This window comes from Mauremys reevesii, linkage group 9, assembly GCF_016161935.1.
Source record: "Mauremys reevesii isolate NIE-2019 linkage group 9, ASM1616193v1, whole genome shotgun sequence".
Lineage (NCBI taxonomy): Eukaryota > Metazoa > Chordata > Testudines > Geoemydidae > Mauremys > Mauremys reevesii.
The window spans coordinates 78,206,598-78,223,759 of record NC_052631.1 but is presented as its reverse complement, the minus strand read 5'-3'; the positions used below and the strand labels follow the sequence as shown (position 1 = coordinate 78,223,759).

The 17,162-nt window shown below is 47.8% G+C and overlaps 1 protein-coding gene across 4 annotated transcripts in view; it reads left to right on the top strand.

The window, feature by feature from the left end:
- KIF4A (kinesin family member 4A) overlaps window positions 1-17,162 on the top strand; it is a 42,299-nt gene that overhangs the window by 18,118 nt on the left and 7,019 nt on the right. For all 4 annotated transcript variants that reach the window (XM_039487462.1, XM_039487460.1, XM_039487463.1 and 1 more), the window contains 13 exons: window positions 4,304-4,436; window positions 5,076-5,134; window positions 5,338-5,443; window positions 6,202-6,279; window positions 6,602-6,787; window positions 7,503-7,606; window positions 10,230-10,374; window positions 10,838-10,948; window positions 11,646-11,729; window positions 12,789-12,902; window positions 13,879-14,034; window positions 15,234-15,328; window positions 15,831-15,960. In XM_039487462.1, the coding sequence (XP_039343396.1) occupies window positions 4,304-4,436; window positions 5,076-5,134; window positions 5,338-5,443; window positions 6,202-6,279; window positions 6,602-6,787; window positions 7,503-7,606; window positions 10,230-10,374; window positions 10,838-10,948; window positions 11,646-11,729; window positions 12,789-12,902; window positions 13,879-14,034; window positions 15,234-15,328; window positions 15,831-15,960 (1,501 nt within the window). The remainder of the gene's footprint in view (window positions 1-4,303; window positions 4,437-5,075; window positions 5,135-5,337; window positions 5,444-6,201; window positions 6,280-6,601; window positions 6,788-7,502; window positions 7,607-10,229; window positions 10,375-10,837; window positions 10,949-11,645; window positions 11,730-12,788; window positions 12,903-13,878; window positions 14,035-15,233; window positions 15,329-15,830; window positions 15,961-17,162) is intronic.

The following is a 17,162-nucleotide window of genomic DNA, read 5'->3' as shown; positions in this document are numbered from 1 at the left end:
CTGCTTTTTAAATTGAAGGGTAGCATTTTACTGACCATGTATTTCTCAGACATAGGATAAAATCCCTTATACTTCCTCCTTCCTAGAGTACACTTCTGCCGTATAGTTTCTCAATCCATCACCCAAACTGTAAATTACAAGTAAGCAAAGATTACTTTGCCATTTTCCTAGACTGTAAATTTCTCAGTACAGGAGTTCTGTCTCTCTTCAATTTTCTGTCACAGTTCAGGGTGACTGCACCTGCATCTCAGCAGGGGTGCCTACCCTCAGGCTTCCAGCTGTTGCCTCTCTCAGGTGGAGATGTGTGTCTCTCTCTCACCCTTCTGACCAGGGTATTTCCAGGTTGTACAGTTTCCTGCCTTCATTTCCCAGCAAAGACAGTCTGCTTAAACAGACCTACTTGCTTTCTCTTGAGCGACTGATACCAGAATGATTGCCACAGATATGTGACTACAAGATTCTTTTTAAGTAAGCCTACTTTATTCTTAAGATAAAAAACATTAGGGCGAGAACCTATTTTAAAAACAAAAGAACCTACTACATATGCTAATAGAGGTTTTGGTAAGCTTAAGGTCATGCCTACATTACAAACTTATGTTGACTCACACAGCTGCTGCAGTTACTACATTGCTTGTGTGCATGGTTACTTGGCTGCTTGTGTCAATGGTGTGCGTAAGCACACCTGGTAAGTGAACTGATGCAGAGTGCAGTGCTCCATGGGTAGGTATCCTGTTGCACAACTTGCCACCATTCAGCGCACTGTCTTTTGGGAAGATGCATGATGGGTCCGAAACAAGTCACACAGGAGTGACTGGGAGCATGGGGTCAACATACCAGTTTGCAACTATCTGCATCCCATACTTTTTGTGACTTTTGTCAAAAACCTGTGACCCTCCTCGCTGTCTGCCATCTCTGACAGAAACATGGAGCCTGCACAGCTCAGCACTATTGTCATGAGTGTTGTGAGAACAGAGTACGTGATCTTGGAGTATTTGCAGAGCCACAAGAAAAACTGAATGTGAGGGAACATGACATTTCCTTGGAGGACAGATTGCTGTGGAACATAGTGAGAACGAATTCAATGTTCTCCCCTTGCTCATGAAGTCGTACACCGGCCATCTCGACAGCACTAAGGAATGAATAATCTACCAGCTCAGAAGGTGCAGAATAGCAATTGAATGGGCTTTTGGTCGTTTGAAGGGTCACTGGCATTGTTTACTCATAAGATTGGACCTCAGTGAGAAATATCCCAATTGTGTCCTGCATAATATGTGAAGCAAAGTCGGAAAAGTTTCTGCTATGGTGGAGCGAAGAGGTGGAGCAGCTGTCTACTGAATTTGAGCAACCAGATATATGGGCTATTATATAGCGTCGCAGTGAGCTCTTCTGACTCGGAGGTTTTGAAGACTGTTTTTAACAGAGAGCCAGAGTAGGGTATGGTTTTATGGGCTGTCCCTGTTCTTTTGTGCCCTGGTAAAAATCATGTGGTGGTTGCTGTACATCTAGGAATATAACCTTGTCAATGCACCTATTAATTTTGTTTGTGAATGATCCTATGAGTTGTGTAACAAAAACAAGTACATTAAAAACTTAATAAATTAAGAGAACAGAACTTCTGAAGGGGAAAGGCTGTTCATGTCCATTTTGGCTACATATGTACACCGACCCATGAAAGTCACAGTTGGTGAATGTGAAGCTGTGATTGTCATTAATGTTCCCTGGGGTGGAATGGAAGAAGTAGTGCAGCAACCACTGATGCCAGGTGGAATATTGAAGGGGTGCATATTGAGTTCTCAATGGGCTGCAGAGGGAGGCAAGCACAGGATTGTTGAACATGCATGTTCACCAGTGTGCAGCACCTGTGTTCTTTCTGAGAAACCCTGGTATGTCCTGATGCATCTCCCTCTCTTCCTGCTGGGACTCCTGGGCCTTTCTCCTCTTCACTCTTTCCTTCTCCAGAATATCTACAACATTCATCCTCCAGGCTTTGTGCTCACAGTCTGATGCAGCACGAGTTTGCAGGATCTCCTTGAACATGTCAGCCTGAGTCCTGTTCTTTTTTTCCTCCTTATCTGGCTCAGGCATTCCACAGGTGTGGAGCGGGAAACTTTGAAGGCCACAATGGCAGCAGCTGAAGATGCAAACAGAGGTACCATTATCAGCATGTTTGCTTCAGAAAGCAAAACTTAAAATGTTGATCTCGCTCTCCTTGCTCCCCTAAAGTTATAAGCACTACATTCTCACTTCTGCTTGGGATTGCTTGTGAATGTTTCCAGTCCTATCACCAGCCATGGCCAGTATGGCCTGCTGGAGGATGTGGAAATGAGGAGGGAATTGCTCTGTTGCATGATTCTAGTAGCATAGGGCAATGGCACTGAATACTGGCACCGTTTTCCACAGATGGTGACTTTAGCTAGCATCTCACTGCTGAGGGTAACAAAGGCAGAGAACACAGCTGCTGCTCCTGTCCTGAAGCCGCCAAGACCGACATACTGTGCAGTAGTGTCGTCTGAAGTTATCGCTGAGTGGCCTGGGAAAGTGTCCTATTGCGGAGGAAGAAATAAGGCAGCTCTCCCTAGAAATCTTTGGCAGAGTACTCCCATGAAAGTTTCATCATGATCGTTCAGGAAGATTCAAGGGCCATCCCTGTATACATACATAAACTGCTCTGCATGCCCCCGCATAATCCTGGAGGGGAATGAAAAGCAGATAGCAACTCTACCTCCTTTTTTTGGTTGTACCACTACCTATTCTACTATGAATAAATTCATGAAAAGACTGTGTCCTGCTACTTTGAGGGTGTCAGCCTTGTAATTGGAAAATAATGGTTCCTTCCCCTGTATCAGGCTAGCCTATGTTGGACTGTGATGGAATCAAAACAAAACAACCCAGATCCTGGCTTGCTGCGCAGCTGGGTTCCCTGGTCGCCTGTCCCCCATACTCCTCTTCATCCACCACCTCCTCATTGTTCATGGCAGGGACCTGTGACGTGGGCCCCTCAGAGGTATCCCCAGTACTGTGGGGAGTGGTGGTGGTCTCCATCAATATGGCATGCAGCAGGTCTGTGGCTTGGCACCAGATTGATCATTGGCCTCCCTGTCCTTCTGGTATGCCTGCCACTGCTCCTTGGCTTCTCACACATCACTGCTGCTGGTTCCTGTCATATCTCTTCTCCTGCATCCCCTGAGCAATCTGCTCATAGATGTCCAAATTTTTACAACTGGTCCATAACTGTGCTTGCACAGCCTCTTCTTCCCGCAGGCCTAGGATATCCAATATCTCCTGTCTACTCCAGGCACGAGTGCATCTGGAGCACGTAGCCGACATGGTCAACTGGAGAGTTGCTCTCAACAATGGAGAGCTGCTAGGTGTGATCGCCAAGCCCGGCAGTCAGGAAAAGGAATTTCAAAAATTCACAGGGCTTTAAAGGGGATTGGGGACTTCCAGATCTCTGACTCCTTGGTAGTGGGTTCACGATGACTAAAGAAGTCAGTGTGGAGCATTGTGGGACAGCTGCTAGAGGACATTTAGTATTGACATAAATAATGCAGCGTCTACACTTGCACTGTGTTGATCTAAGCCTATTGATTGTCGCTTTATGCTGGTCAGGGAGCTGGTGTTACTATGTTGGCCTATTGGGGTTCTTACAATGGTGGGAGACCAATTTTAAGTGTAGGCACATGCACAACTAGGTTGACATAAACTGCTTTGCCTCAACCGAACTGTGTTGTGTAGACTAGGCCCAACATGTATTTTGGCAAGAAGAGTCTTTCAACACCCCCCTGGGGCTTCCTTATAGTTGCCAGTTCATAACTGCTTTAACTGAGAACAAGTACCCTCATGACATGTTTAGGCCACCCTTTATAATCCATGAGTTCCTGAGCTGGAGTTTTCAGAAGCAGGTAATTTAGAATACAATGGGGAGGTCTTTTTCTCTCTTCTCCCCCCCTCACCCCCAAAAGCGTGTCTTCAAAGGTTGGATCTAGAGGGGTAGAACTTGCATTCCCTTCACCTCAAGTACTTCCTAAGAAAATCCATTTCAAACATATTGTTCCACAAAGACCTTTGAACATCTTCATACTTTCCAAAGATTGCAGTAATCTTTTGTCTTCCTGCTAAAGAAATTTCATAAAATCTCTCATAATACATAAACACTTTCATTTCCTATACAATGTATCCCACAGGTATTAACCCCAATTCAATAAGGTTTAATTTAATTCAATAAAGTTCATTCGGGATATTGTCAGTCTGTAACAGTAAACACCTCATTGCCATTAAAATAATAAATACTTGTCTTAATTAGTATGAAGCCATCAGAGAATCTGCAGTCCCTCATGGAGAAGAACCAGTCTCTGACGGAGGAAAATGAAAAGTTGAGCCAAGGTCTGAGTGAGGCAGCTGGTCAGACAGCCCAGATGTTGGAGAGAATCATTCTGGTAAGGCTAAACTTCTATGTGAAGAGCTTTTAGCTACACATTTACTGTTTCCTACCTGTTGGAAGCTGACCACTAAGTGTTCTAATGCTATTCAGGAGCATCTAACTCTGGAGGACTAAAGCTGAATTTGAAGGGAACATATTAAAATGTCCAATAGCAATATGATGTTAGGCTATAGAATGCATCTGGTTCTGAAGCCTGCAGGTTTTAACTCAAATGTACTAGAATTGGAATACTTTGCTCTGAAAATGCATCACTCAAAGTTGGTATTCAGTGTTATATTCCTGTTCGTTCTCCCATCAGTCACTGTAGCTCTGTATGTCTTGACCATTTGGAGGCTATTTGCCCGCAGCAGTTGTACTGCCAAACTTTGCGATTCCAGGGTTAAATAAGTCAAAACATGTCTTTGATGCCAAAACCTCCTAAGACCTGCTCTTTTGTGGGCTTTGGAGAAAAGTCCAAACTTACTTTCATTTAAAGGGAACTAACCTTCCCCTGATTGTGCAGAAATCCATACCGAATCACTATGCAAGTCACCTTAACGGCAGAATGATGAAGCAGCTATTGCTACAAAGAAGATAGCTGTTTCTTGCTTCTCCTTCTATAATTCAGTATCTAATTGACTTTTTCTTTTCTTAGACAGAACAAGAAAATGATAAGATGAATGCCAAACTCGAGGAACTCCGGCAGCATGCTGCGTAAGTCCCATCCAGTTTCATGTGCCGCAGAAGTGCCCTGCAACACTGCTCATTTTGTTGATTGGCTCTGCATTTGTTATTCCAAAGTCCATCTGTATGCAGGGAGGGTGAACAGTATGTTGGCAATACCCTATCTATTGAGGGTCAGACATGCAATTGCTAAGCAAAACCCGTGGACTCAGTTGCATGTCTGAATTTTTCAGGTGCAAACTTGATCTGCAGAAGCTGGTAGAGACTCTGGAGGATCAGGAGCTCAAAGACAACATAGAAGTGATTCGTAATCTGCAGCAAGTGATAGTCCAGTTGCAGGTAAGAACTGACCTAGAAAATGGGAAGATCCCTGTGCCAAATGAGCTTCCTACTGAGAGGAACCCAGTGGTATGGTGCCAGTCTGCTAGGTAGTTGTTTCTTTAGAGCCCTGCTAAATAAGCCCTCTGCACAGGTGTGTGGCTGTGAAATGGCTTTTGGCAAGTTACTTTAAAATAGACTTACTGTTGAAACTTCAAAGCCACAAAATGACCATTTTATGCTCAAATAGCGGCTCACGCCAGAGTAAATGAGGATCCTCAGAAGAATGCTGTGAAGTGAGACTATTGCACAAATTTACAGTCCAAAGACTGGGTAACGCAGGGCGCAAAAACAACTCTTGTAAGTTCAGGGATTTAGCGTCTATATTTCTATTAAATGGTCGTATTGGAGGCAGCTGGAATTGTTTGAAAATTTCCATGTCCTTGTCTAATATGACTCTTCCATATTCCCCTTCCTAGATGTCTCTCAAAGCTACAACCACCCCATAAGGAACTGGCTGCTAATTCTGTGTAGTTCAGGAAATGTCTGATAGGGAGTAATTTTTCATAGTCAATTGAGACTCAGTTCAGAAGAAGCATTCACTGCTGCTGTTAAAATGGGATGCCTGTGGCCTTCTCTTCCGAGAAAGAGGAGTTTTTTCAGATCAGAGCACAGAGTCTAGAGAAGCCTTTGCTGCTCTAAATGGACAGCAAGGAGCCCTTGTTAACTGCACTTCTTTTCACTGCTGTACATTGAAGTGCTCTGTTTGCCCTACACAGGATGAAAGTGCTGCCTGTATGGCAGCATCCATGGAAGTTGTTGCTGAGATGGCAAACTCTGAGCAAGAATCTGATGCTGTAAGTAGTGGGGGGTCTGATATACTGCGGATTTTGACTATGTAAATATTCACAATTACTGAGTGAATGAGATCTTTCCTGGTCCCTAATCCCATGTGTTTGACACTTAGTTACTACTTTACTGTACCCTTTCCTATTTTTTTATTTTCTCCTTAAAATTAAAGTTATGTTTAAAAAAAAATCTAAACATTTTATATAAATACTGTTGCTTACTTCAGTAGCATTCAAATGTTCTGCTAACTATGTTCAAACTGCCAATGCAAGCACTGAAGAGCTTCTTGGAATTGGCTTCTTTTGGCTAATAATTGTGACTATATTCCAGCAAGCAGAAACCAGCCAGGACAGCAAGAGATCCCCAGATGCTTTCACCGCTCAGCATGCCCTCCGTCAGGCAGAGATGTCCAAAGCACTGATAGAATTAAATAAAGCCCTGGCTCTAAAAGAGGCCTTGGCCAAGAAAATGACCCAGAATGACAGCCAGCTGGAGCCCATTCAGTCCCAATACCAGGTAAACGCTCCTTTCCAGGAAGGCCCATGGAAATATCTGTCCAGTGTTGTCCTCCTCTTCACCCCATATGTGTGGGTTTTGTAATGCTAGTGGGGGAAGGGATTCATCAGGACATGAGCGTTCCCTTGGTGGCTCTCATAGTAAGAACTTCATATTGCCTTGAGGTGTGGTATGAGAGGGCTGAGTCCTGTGACAGAGGCTATTTCTGGAATGGTGGTAGTCTAGCTGTAGGTGCCCACAGGTGGCAGAACTAATGGTGCCTAAATGTCTGCACGTGGTTCTACTGAGCAGACAGTCCTTGCTTCTTCTGATCAGGACACTGGCCACTGACTGTTCCATGTAATCCCAGTCTTCCAACTCACTCCTCAGAATTGCACTTCTGATGTGGCACTGCTTAGCCTCCATGGAAATCAGCCACTGCTGCCATTGAACTGGCTTCCTCTCTCCTATAAGTGCTGGATTCCATCATTTTTTAACCCACCTGACTTATTGATCAAAACATGACTGCTAGACTAAAAGGCTAACTGCAGGTATATAGTGATCTGGCTCCTACAACTGCTGCATGGGGAGATCTTCTGAGCCCTCTGACAACAGTGCAGTTGTCCAACCTATCGAAAGGAAACATGGCTCCCCAAGGCCTTACTTAGCCTTGTCCCTAGCCGTTGGGATTTCAAGACTTGTAACCTGAAGCTCTCTGCTCCTGTCTCCTTTCTAGACTAATATCCAGGGCCTGGAGTTGGAGGTGAGCAACCTGCAAAAAGAAAAGGAAGAGCTGATCCTTGCACTTCATACTGCAAAGAAGGATGTTAACCAAGCAAAGTAAGGCTGGCTAGAAAGGCCAAGTAGATTAGAGAAATGAGCATCTACTGGAACCAATCAGTGGCACTTGGCCTGGCAAGTAAAGCCCTGTTGGCCATTGCTGCACATACTGACTACTGGAATAAAACATCAAATCCTAAATTCCAAACTGTTGCAATGAATGGGCTTGTCTGCTCCATGACTAATGTCCCAGGTGATAAATCTGCTACCTCAGCACAGTTCAGGTGCTGGGTGTAGTTTTTATCACCACACTACACAGTGAACCAACCTAGGGAATTGCATTCACACCCTTGCCAGATAATGAGGGCTCTGGGAAATCTTTTGTCCAACCTTAACCATGGGCAGCAAGCTATATACCCACGTGGTGCCTGGGCACCAGCAATATTCAGAGCCCAGGAGCCCGGCCCAGCCCCCACATGCCTCCTGAGTGTCTCCCCCGGCCCCCCCTTGCTGGCCCCATGCATGTCCCCAGGCCCCAGAGGGAGCAGAGCGTCCCTGCCTCTTCTGTGCCGCTCCATGCTGCCTCCCTGCAGCACCTGCTGCCGCAGGGTCCTAATGCCCCCCAAATCGACTGCCAGGGCGGGCAGACTGACTCTGAGCCTGCCCTTCCACCTCAGACCCTTTCCACCAGCACAGCCTCCCACCCCCCCGCCGCACACAGTCACCACTCCTGCCCCATGCTGGGCAAGGAGGCAGCCCCATCCCCCAGTGAGGCTACAGTCAGGGGCAACAGCAGGGGAGGAGGCACACGCAGCATCCCCTGGCACCCACCACGGGGGAGGTGAGGGAGATTCCTGGACCTGAGAGAGGCCCTAGGAGCACCTGCAGTGACAGTGGTGGGGGTGAGTGTGCTGCTGGGGGGACGGGAAAGGGGGGCTCCTTCCCCAGAGCTCGCTTCTCCCGGCAGGGAAAGGGCTGGGGGGAGTCCTCCTCCTCTCTGGCCCCTGTCCTGGAGCAGCCTACCGGCACCCCAAACTCATCCCCAGCCCCACCCCACCCCAGAGCCCACACCCCCAGCCAGAGCTTTCACCCCCTCACCACACCCTCAACCCTAGCCCTGAGCCCCTCCAGCACCCCAGACCCCTCATCTCCAGCCCAAGCCAGAGCCCTCATCCCCCCCTAACCATCTGCCCCAACCCTGAGCCTCCTCCTGCAGCATGAACCCCTCATCCCCAGCCCCACCCCACAGCCCTCACCCCCACACCCCAATGCTCTGCCATAGCCCTAAGCCCCCTCCCATACCCCAAACCCAGCCCCACCCCTGCACCCCCTCCCTCCCCAAACTCCCTCCCAGAGCCTGCACCCCTCAAACTCCCTCCCACTGCCTGCACCCCTCTTGCACCCCAGACCTCCTGCCCCACCCAAAATCCCTCTCAGAGCCTTGGGCAGGTGGGGGGCAGAGTTTGGGCGGGGGCGGGTTCTGGGCACCAAAATTTCTACAAACCTGCCGCCCATGACCTTAACTACTTAATTGAGACAATGAGTATGTTTTGAGGCTGTGGGGAGGGTTCATGTTTGGCACTAGGAAGGGGCCAGCTGTATCAGGTTTTTACCCTACAGACTGGCATAAAGTGTTAGGGGGAAATACCCTCAACTCTGAATGAGTAAATTTTCAGTTTCTCTTGTAGAGACTCTATTTTGACCTAGTGCATCCTGCTAGGAGTTGAGATGAGGAAGGGGAGGCCCTTGAGACTGAACGCCCAGAACAGGGAGCCAAAGAATCCTTCTTAGCCCTGCTACAGACTCTGATCTTGGGTAGTTCTCTCCCTTTTCAGTGTCTGTTTCCCATCAATAAAATAAGAATAATGCATACTTGATTTGATTTGTTGGGAAGGACTTGTCAGACTTATCTATCTTTAAAGCGCTTTGCCGTCTGCTGATTAAAGAGGCTAGTGATAAGAATAGAATTAGAGTATACTTCTGTTTTTGCAAATGGCTTGGGGAACAGCTGAAACTTTTGGATAACCAGGCATTCAGATAAACAGAAGTACTATTTTGATCTGGGCTCTAGCTTCGGGCTTGGAGGCAAAGGTCTGGATACAGTGGGAATTGCAGGCTGAAGTCCCTCTGGGGAGCTGCTTTACCCAATTGTCTACTGTTGTCATTCTGGGCTATGAGCCAGTGAGCTCTGTGTGTCAGCCCCTCTCCTGCACAAGTTGCCTGCCCTGGGCTATGGCCGGACACAGCCCCTCAGTGATGGTTCCAGTGTCAGTGAAATTCCTGCATTAATGGTCACTGGGAGGGGTCGTGTCCTGGGTTGCAGGGCTCCATGATGGGAGAGGAGGGCTGACTAGAGATGCTGCTATGGATATAACTAGTTACAAGCTTCACTTTTGAACTGGGTACAATGCTGCAGCCATAGAACCAGATTGTGAGTGGATTTATTGTTGCACTGGTATAGCATGACTTATACTCATTGCTGAATACTACTTAGTGTTAAGAAGTTAATTGAGCAGTTATGTGGGCTCTCATTCACCTGAAGGGAACTGCTTTATAAAATGGTCAGACCCTGGGGTGAGTGAGAGACAGCAATTCTGGGTCTGTTTTCACAGTAAGGAGAAGGGGAGTCTATTCCTGGAGAACAGCACTATTAGGCATATATTTATAGGGTGATTCTTTGCAGGCTGAGTGAACGACGGAGGAAAAGACTCCAGGAGTTGGAAGGGCAAATGAATGAGCTAAAGAAGAAATTGAATGAACAGTCAAAACTCTTGAAGCTGAAGGAATCTACAGAGCGCACAGTCTCCAAACTGAACCAGGAGATTCGGGTAATTAACACTGCCATATGCAGCCTCTGAGCTCCATCTAATGGAGCAACTTCCAGCCAGAAGACAGTAAAAGCTTCCATTTTATTGGGTTGGCATCACCTTGTATTACAAGACTCATGTAATTGTAGTTCTATGACTACTGCTGCTAATGATGGCGTGGATAGGAGGCTCTTATGGTATAAGCATAGGCCTGGGAGTCAAATCTGGCCATACTACTCATTCAGTCCAAGCCTTGGGCAAGTCACTTGACTTTGTTGTAACTTAGTTTCCATGTCTGTAAAATTGAGATGGTTCCCTACGCCTTTAAGTGGGGGTTACCAGGATGAAATCATTAGTCTCAAGCACTGACATCCTCACAAGGCTGGTGCTGCGAGTGGGCAAAATTTTTGTAATATGTCCTCTTCTCAAGAGTACTTGAAAAAACTATCCGAAGTGTAAGTATTGGAGTAACTTTCTCCTGCAGGAAATGAAAAATCAGCGGGTACAGCTGATGCGCCAAATGAAAGAGGATGCTGAGAAATTTAGACAGTGGAAGCAGCAGAAGGACAAGGAAGTGATCCAGCTGAAAGAACGGGTAAGTGAGCCATTAATCACCTGGACAGTCACTGCTGGTCATGAGTTAACTTACCTAAGGGGCTGGCTCCACTTACAAATAAACATCTGAAAACATAACATCTCTACAGTGCCTTGAAAATAACAAACCAATAGGTCAAAAAGCTGCTTGTTCCATATGTACCTGAGTGGCAGGCTGCCACCTTTCACCAGTTGTGTGTGTCAAGGGCAGATTGACGATTTGCTTATGTCTGAGGTTCCTTGATCTGCCAGCAGAGTGATCACCACTCAGATCTAAATCAGAAGTAAAAAATAACACCACATTAGTACCTAGGGGTATCTTTACCACAAAATAGAAGTAGGAAGCATCTGCCCTTTCAAGGGTGTTAAAGCTGTTACTGTTACAGTAGTTAATGTAATCAAATCAGGTTGTGGCATTCAGGTCTAATGGGGCTTCTGTGCCCCTTGAGTCTTCGTGTGTCCTTGTCTCAAAGTGTTGTGAGCAGAACAGTTCTAGCCCCAGAGGATGTAGGAGACCATATTCTAGAGCAACAGGGGCCACTTGAATTTTAAGTCAGCTCAAGCTTACAGTGATCAGTGTTTGTCATAGAGCACATAGGATGTTTGTTTCAGCTCCCCCTGGACTAAACAAGTGCACTGTAAAATATGTCTTTATATGACTTGCAACTTTTTGACCTGCCTACTTTGTTTCTCTTCAGGATCGCAAGAGGCAATATGAGCTGCTTAAGCTAGAACGAGACTTCAAAAATCAGGCCAATATCCTCAGGCGCAAAACAGAAGAGGTAAGAAGCGAACATCTGCTCGGGACTCCTGATCACTCCCCCAAGGTCTGGAAGACATGACTGGAGTTTTGGAAGGGGACAGATGGAACTCTTGATATTCAGGGGAACAGTTTGGGGGTTTGGAGATGAAGTGAGGATGTCAGTTCAGAGGGGGTGCATTGTGACTTTTTTTTTTTCTCTCCCCCTTGGAAAAATTTTGGGACTCTGCCTCTTAATTCTCACTGTCTCCTTCCCAAACCCAGTAACTCTTGATTGCACTACCTGCCCTAGATGCTACCATCTGTTCCAACAGTAGCTGGATCTGCTAAAATGATCACCAATGAGATCGCTAGTGTTTAAAGTATTGACATTAGGCTTCAGACTTCTCATTGGCATGAGTGGGTGCAGTTAACACTGTGCAGAGCTTGTGTCATGCTGTTTGCAGACATGAGAAGACAGCACTGCATCAGTTTACTCTGGGTCCACTTCTTGAAGGTTTTCTTGAACCATAAGATCTAGAAGCAGAAATGCTTTGACACAAAAATGCTTTTAAAATGAGAGCTTCGGTTCTGGTACACAGCTGCAGTGGGTGTATTCTGGAGACAACTTGGCTGCAGAATCACAGGAAATAATGTACCCAGCATATAGACTCAATAGTAAAAATGCATTCTAAAGGTGAGCCAAGAGGCTTGTAATATGGCTAAGACCCTAGTTAAAGGGTATGCTCTGCCAGAGGCTATTGACATCAGTAATTCCAAAAGCAGATCAGGCAGCTGTTTCCTTCATGCTTAATACTGCCCTGTGTGCAGGGACATGCCATCTGTATCTGCTCTACAAGTGTGCAGTGAAGGAAGAATGGATTCTTATAAATGTAGATGTACTACTCCACAGCTAAAGCTAAAAGCAGCAGTGTTTTCGGTTAGCATGTCATTGTGCAGATGCTTCCTGACTGGCTTTCAGCAGCATGGAGTCCTGTACCCAGAGCTGTGAATCACATTAAGCTAAGCAGCCCAACAGTTTCCACTGTGCTAGAGATGCAGGGAGGGGAAATAATTGTATGTGTGGTGGGGTTTTTTGCAGGCAGCAGCTGCTAACAAGCGCTTGAAAGATGCTCTACAGAAACAGCGTGAAGTAGTGGATAAACGGAAAGAGAGCCAAAACCGCGGAATGGAAGGAGCCGCTGCTCGAGTAAAAGTGGGTATCAGCATGGTGGTGCACTGCCTGATGCACCCCTTTGAATAGCGAGCTAGCACAAAGGTTGCCTGACTAGCTCACTGATGGAGGCTGGGTTAGATGGGTGGAAAACAGGGAAAGGCCATGGAATTTCCTGTCCTGTATAGGAGTAAATAGAGGCAACATAGTTTATTTGCCCCTAGATATGGAGGAGAGTTCAGAGGAGGAAGTGGGTGACTGAAGTCCCACTGTTGCGATGTCCAGTAGAGTTTATTACAGGGGTGGGCAAACTTTTTGGCCCGAGGACCACATCTGGGTATAGAAAGTGTGTGGCGGGCCATGAATGCTAACGAAATTGGGGTTGGGGTGCAGGAGGGGGTGACGGCTCTGGTTGGGGGTATAGGCTCCAGGGAGGGGCCAGAAATAAGGAGTTATGGGTGTGGGAGGGGGCCCTGGGCTGGGGCGGAGGGAGTGCAGGGTGGGGTGAGGGCTCTAGCTGGGGGTGCAGGCTCTGGGGTGGGGCTAGCGATGAGGGGTTTGGGGTGTAGGAGGGTGCTCCGGGCTGGGACCGAGGGGTTTGGAGGGAGGGGGATCAGGGCTGGGGTGGGGGGGTGGCACTTAGCTCAAGCAGCTCTCGGAAGCAGCAGCATGTCCCCCCTCCGACTCCTACATGGAGGTGTGGCCAGGCAGCTCTGCTGAGCACTGCCCTGTCCGCAGGTGTTACCCCTGCCACTTCCAATGGCCGTGGTTCCTGGCCAATGGGAGCTGCAGTGGCAGCGCTTGGGGTGGGGACAGCGTGTGGAGTGGAGCCCCCTGGCTTCCCAGTGCATAGGACACAGAGGGGGCACATGCTGCTGCTTCCGGGAGCTGCACAGAGTGGCCCCTGACCCTGCTCCCCAGTGGGAGCTCCAGGGCCAGATTAAAACAGCGGGTGGGTCAGATGCGGGCCATAGTTTGCCCACTCCTGGTTTATTATCTCTGTCCTGTCTTTCTCCAGAGCTGGCTTGCAAATGAAGTGGAGGTTCTGGTTAGTACCGAAGAGGCCCGGCGCCACCTCTCTGACCTTCTGGAGGATAGAAAAATCTTGGCCCAGGAACTCCTTCAGCTTAGAGAAAAGAGGGAAGCTGGGGAGACTCCACCTCCAAAACTTCGGGTGAGTGACACACAGGGAGACATAGCTGAGAGCTAAACTCACTCTGTCCCCTTACAGCTACACTTGTTCTCCATTTTGAGTCTGTGGAGTCCTATGAAGAGTAGATTAATGTTTCCACAGTCCCCTGGCTGATGAAAGGAATAGCAATGAAGAGGTGGTTGTAGCACAAGAGGTAGCGGGGATCTGGTTCCTCATGGTTCTAGTCCCTAAAGCAATTAGTCTGGCATCAGTGTCATGAGAGTGGGCCACAGCCCCATCAAAGGTTTCGTGTACAACCCCTTGTTCAATTGGGAAGGAGGGTGGGGTTTCAGCTGAGAACTACTTGTAAACATCTTTCCTGGTAATGCAACCCCTCTCAAGTGTTTAGATGTCTAAACTAAAACTCAGACTCAAGCACAGGGGTGGGGAAACTTTTTTTTTTTGGCCTGAGGATCACATCTGGTATAGAAATTGTATGGTGGGCCATGAATGCTCATGAAATTGGGAGTTGAGGTGCAGGATGGGGTGAGGCTCCAGCTGGGGGGGTGGGCTCTGGGATGGGGCCAGAAATGAGTTCAGGGGATGGGGGGGGTCGGCGGGGCTGGCAGGGAGAGGGTTCCAGCTGGGGGTGCGACCTCTGGGGTGGGTCTGGGGAAAGAGGCTTGGGGTGCAGGAGGGTGCTCTGTGCTGAGACCAAGGGGTTTAGAGGGTGGGAGGGGGATCAAGGCTGGGGCAGGGGTTGGGAAGAGGCTCGGGGTGCAGGCTCTGCACGGCGCTTACCTGAAGCAGCAGCATGTCCCCCCTCTGTCTCCTACACGGAGGCACGTCTGGTGCCTCTCCCGCAGCTCCGGGAAGCAGTGGCATCCACCCCTCCCCCCCCCCCGCCGCTCCTATGCAGGCACTGCCTCTGCAGCTCCCATTGGCTGCAGTTCCCGGCCAATGGGAGTTGCAGGGGGGTGGCGCTTGGAGCCCTGTGGCTGCTCCTACATGTAGGAGCCAGAGGGGGGACATGCTGCTATTTCTAGGAGCCGTGCAGAAAGCCCCCGACCCCTGCTCCCCGGCAGGAGCTTGAGGGCCAAATTAAAAGTTCCGATGGTCTGGACGTGGCCTGTGGGGCCGTAGTTTGCCCACCCCTGCTCAAGCACTAGGTTGTTCTCACTCCCCTCCTGCCTCCCCAACCTCAAATTATTTCATATTGTGTCTTGCTGCATTCTCTTCAGAGACGTACATACTCGATCGCAGACGTGCAGGCTTCAGAAATGGACCATTCTATCACAAAGCAGATAGAAAGCCTGGAAACAGAGATGGAGCTCAGGTAAGAGAATGTCATGAAGCTTCTAACAGGCAGAATTAGCTCTCATTTCTATAGCGCCATCATCCCAAGGTACCCTACGCTTTCACCATTGCAGCCATTCTGTGAGACCTGGGAGAAGTGAAGAATAGCAAATACAGCTGACTTGTTCTGTGTAGTTTCAGAGAGAGTATAGCTATCAAGTGAGAATTTCCAAGATACTGGGGCTATGAACACTATTTATGCAAGAGAGAGGTGTGTCCATTTTGCTTATCTGAAAGATGGTAGCACAGCACCTACTTGCATGATGCTGAAGCAGTGGCTTGGTACAGATTCAGGAGAATGAATTTGCAGCTGAGCCACCAGTGCAGCTTTGCAGCAGACCCCACCACCGTGCAAACAATCAACTTACTGACGCTGCTTTCCGTAGTGTAATGTTTTGGGAATATGACATTAGTGTTATCCAAGAACTACTCCAAATTCTTTTCCCTGAACTCAAATACGTGTGTGTTTGTTTTTCCCAAAGGAGTGCCCAGATAGCAGATCTGCAGCAGAAGCTATTGGATGCCGACAATGGAGACCGGGTGAAGCAACGCTGGGAAACTATTGCAACTATTCTAGAGGCAAAGTGTGCCCTGAAATACCTGATTGGAGAGGTACATTCTTTCTGCATTGTGGCACACCTATCTGCTTAGGATTGCTGCACTGTATTTATTAGCTATAACCATAAACATATTTGCCTCAAAGAGCTCATAATCTCAGGTTAGACAAGAATAGAAGGGAGTAACAAATGTGGTGATACATGACAGGGGAAGGGGTTATGACCAGGGTCATAAAAAGATCATGTAGCTGATTGGGTGAATAGTGCATTCATTTTGAAGGTTACATAGATGGTTGTTTTAACAATAGTTGGTCTCCTTGAAGTGGGTTGTTTGGGCAGCCGAAAGAGAGGGACGAGGCATGCTGGATCGGGTCAGAATAAGATTCCTGGCCTGGGGAGTAGCATGGAGGCAAGTGTGGGGGGCAGGGGCAGGAAGACGCACAGAATGCATCCTTGACAAATAGCTTGGCAGGGAGATGCCATCCTTGAAAAGTAAGAACTTGAATCTGACACAGGAGGTATGGGGGAGCCCATGATGGTGTTCAGGGAAGAGCTGACCATGGTCATAGCTACAAGTGAGCCATGTAACTTTCTGCTGCAGAGTTTTGGAAGGTTAAGAGTGAGGGATGAAGTGTGTAAAGAAAGCCAGAAAGGAGCAAGTTGGATTAGTAAAGGTATGATACGATCAACGGCTGATTGGGACTTCCAGAAACTGGAAGGATGGATTGTGGAGAAACAGGAATTTATTAGCAATGTCTACGGTTGGGAGGTGGGGAAGAACTTGTTCAGTCTCTGACAAGATGGCTTTAAATTGGCATCGAAACACCCAGGAGGAAAGGTAGGTGCGCGCGTGCGCACACACACGTAAATCTTGGAGGCACTGGCCTGGAGACACTAATCAGATCTTTGTGAGCAGATGAGTTTGTCTAGGGGCAGAGAGGGCAGAGGACAAATCTCTGGGGGTACTCTGAGTGCAAGGGAGGAGGGGAAAACAGCAGAAAGAGTCCCTGAAGGAGTAGTCAGCAATGAAAAGCAATCTGTAAAGGTCAGGCAAGGAGTCATTGTCTTTCTATGTGGTGGGTAACTTTGAGGGGTAACAGAAGAGGCCACTCATAAAGGAAGCATAAATGGAGTGGAGGAGGAGGAAACCAGACTTGTAGAGGATCAAGGAGAGAGTTAAAAACTCCAAGGCAGGAGAAGTAGATGTCAAGTCCAAGAAGACTGGAGACAAATGAGGTAAGTGGGATCAAGAGAGAT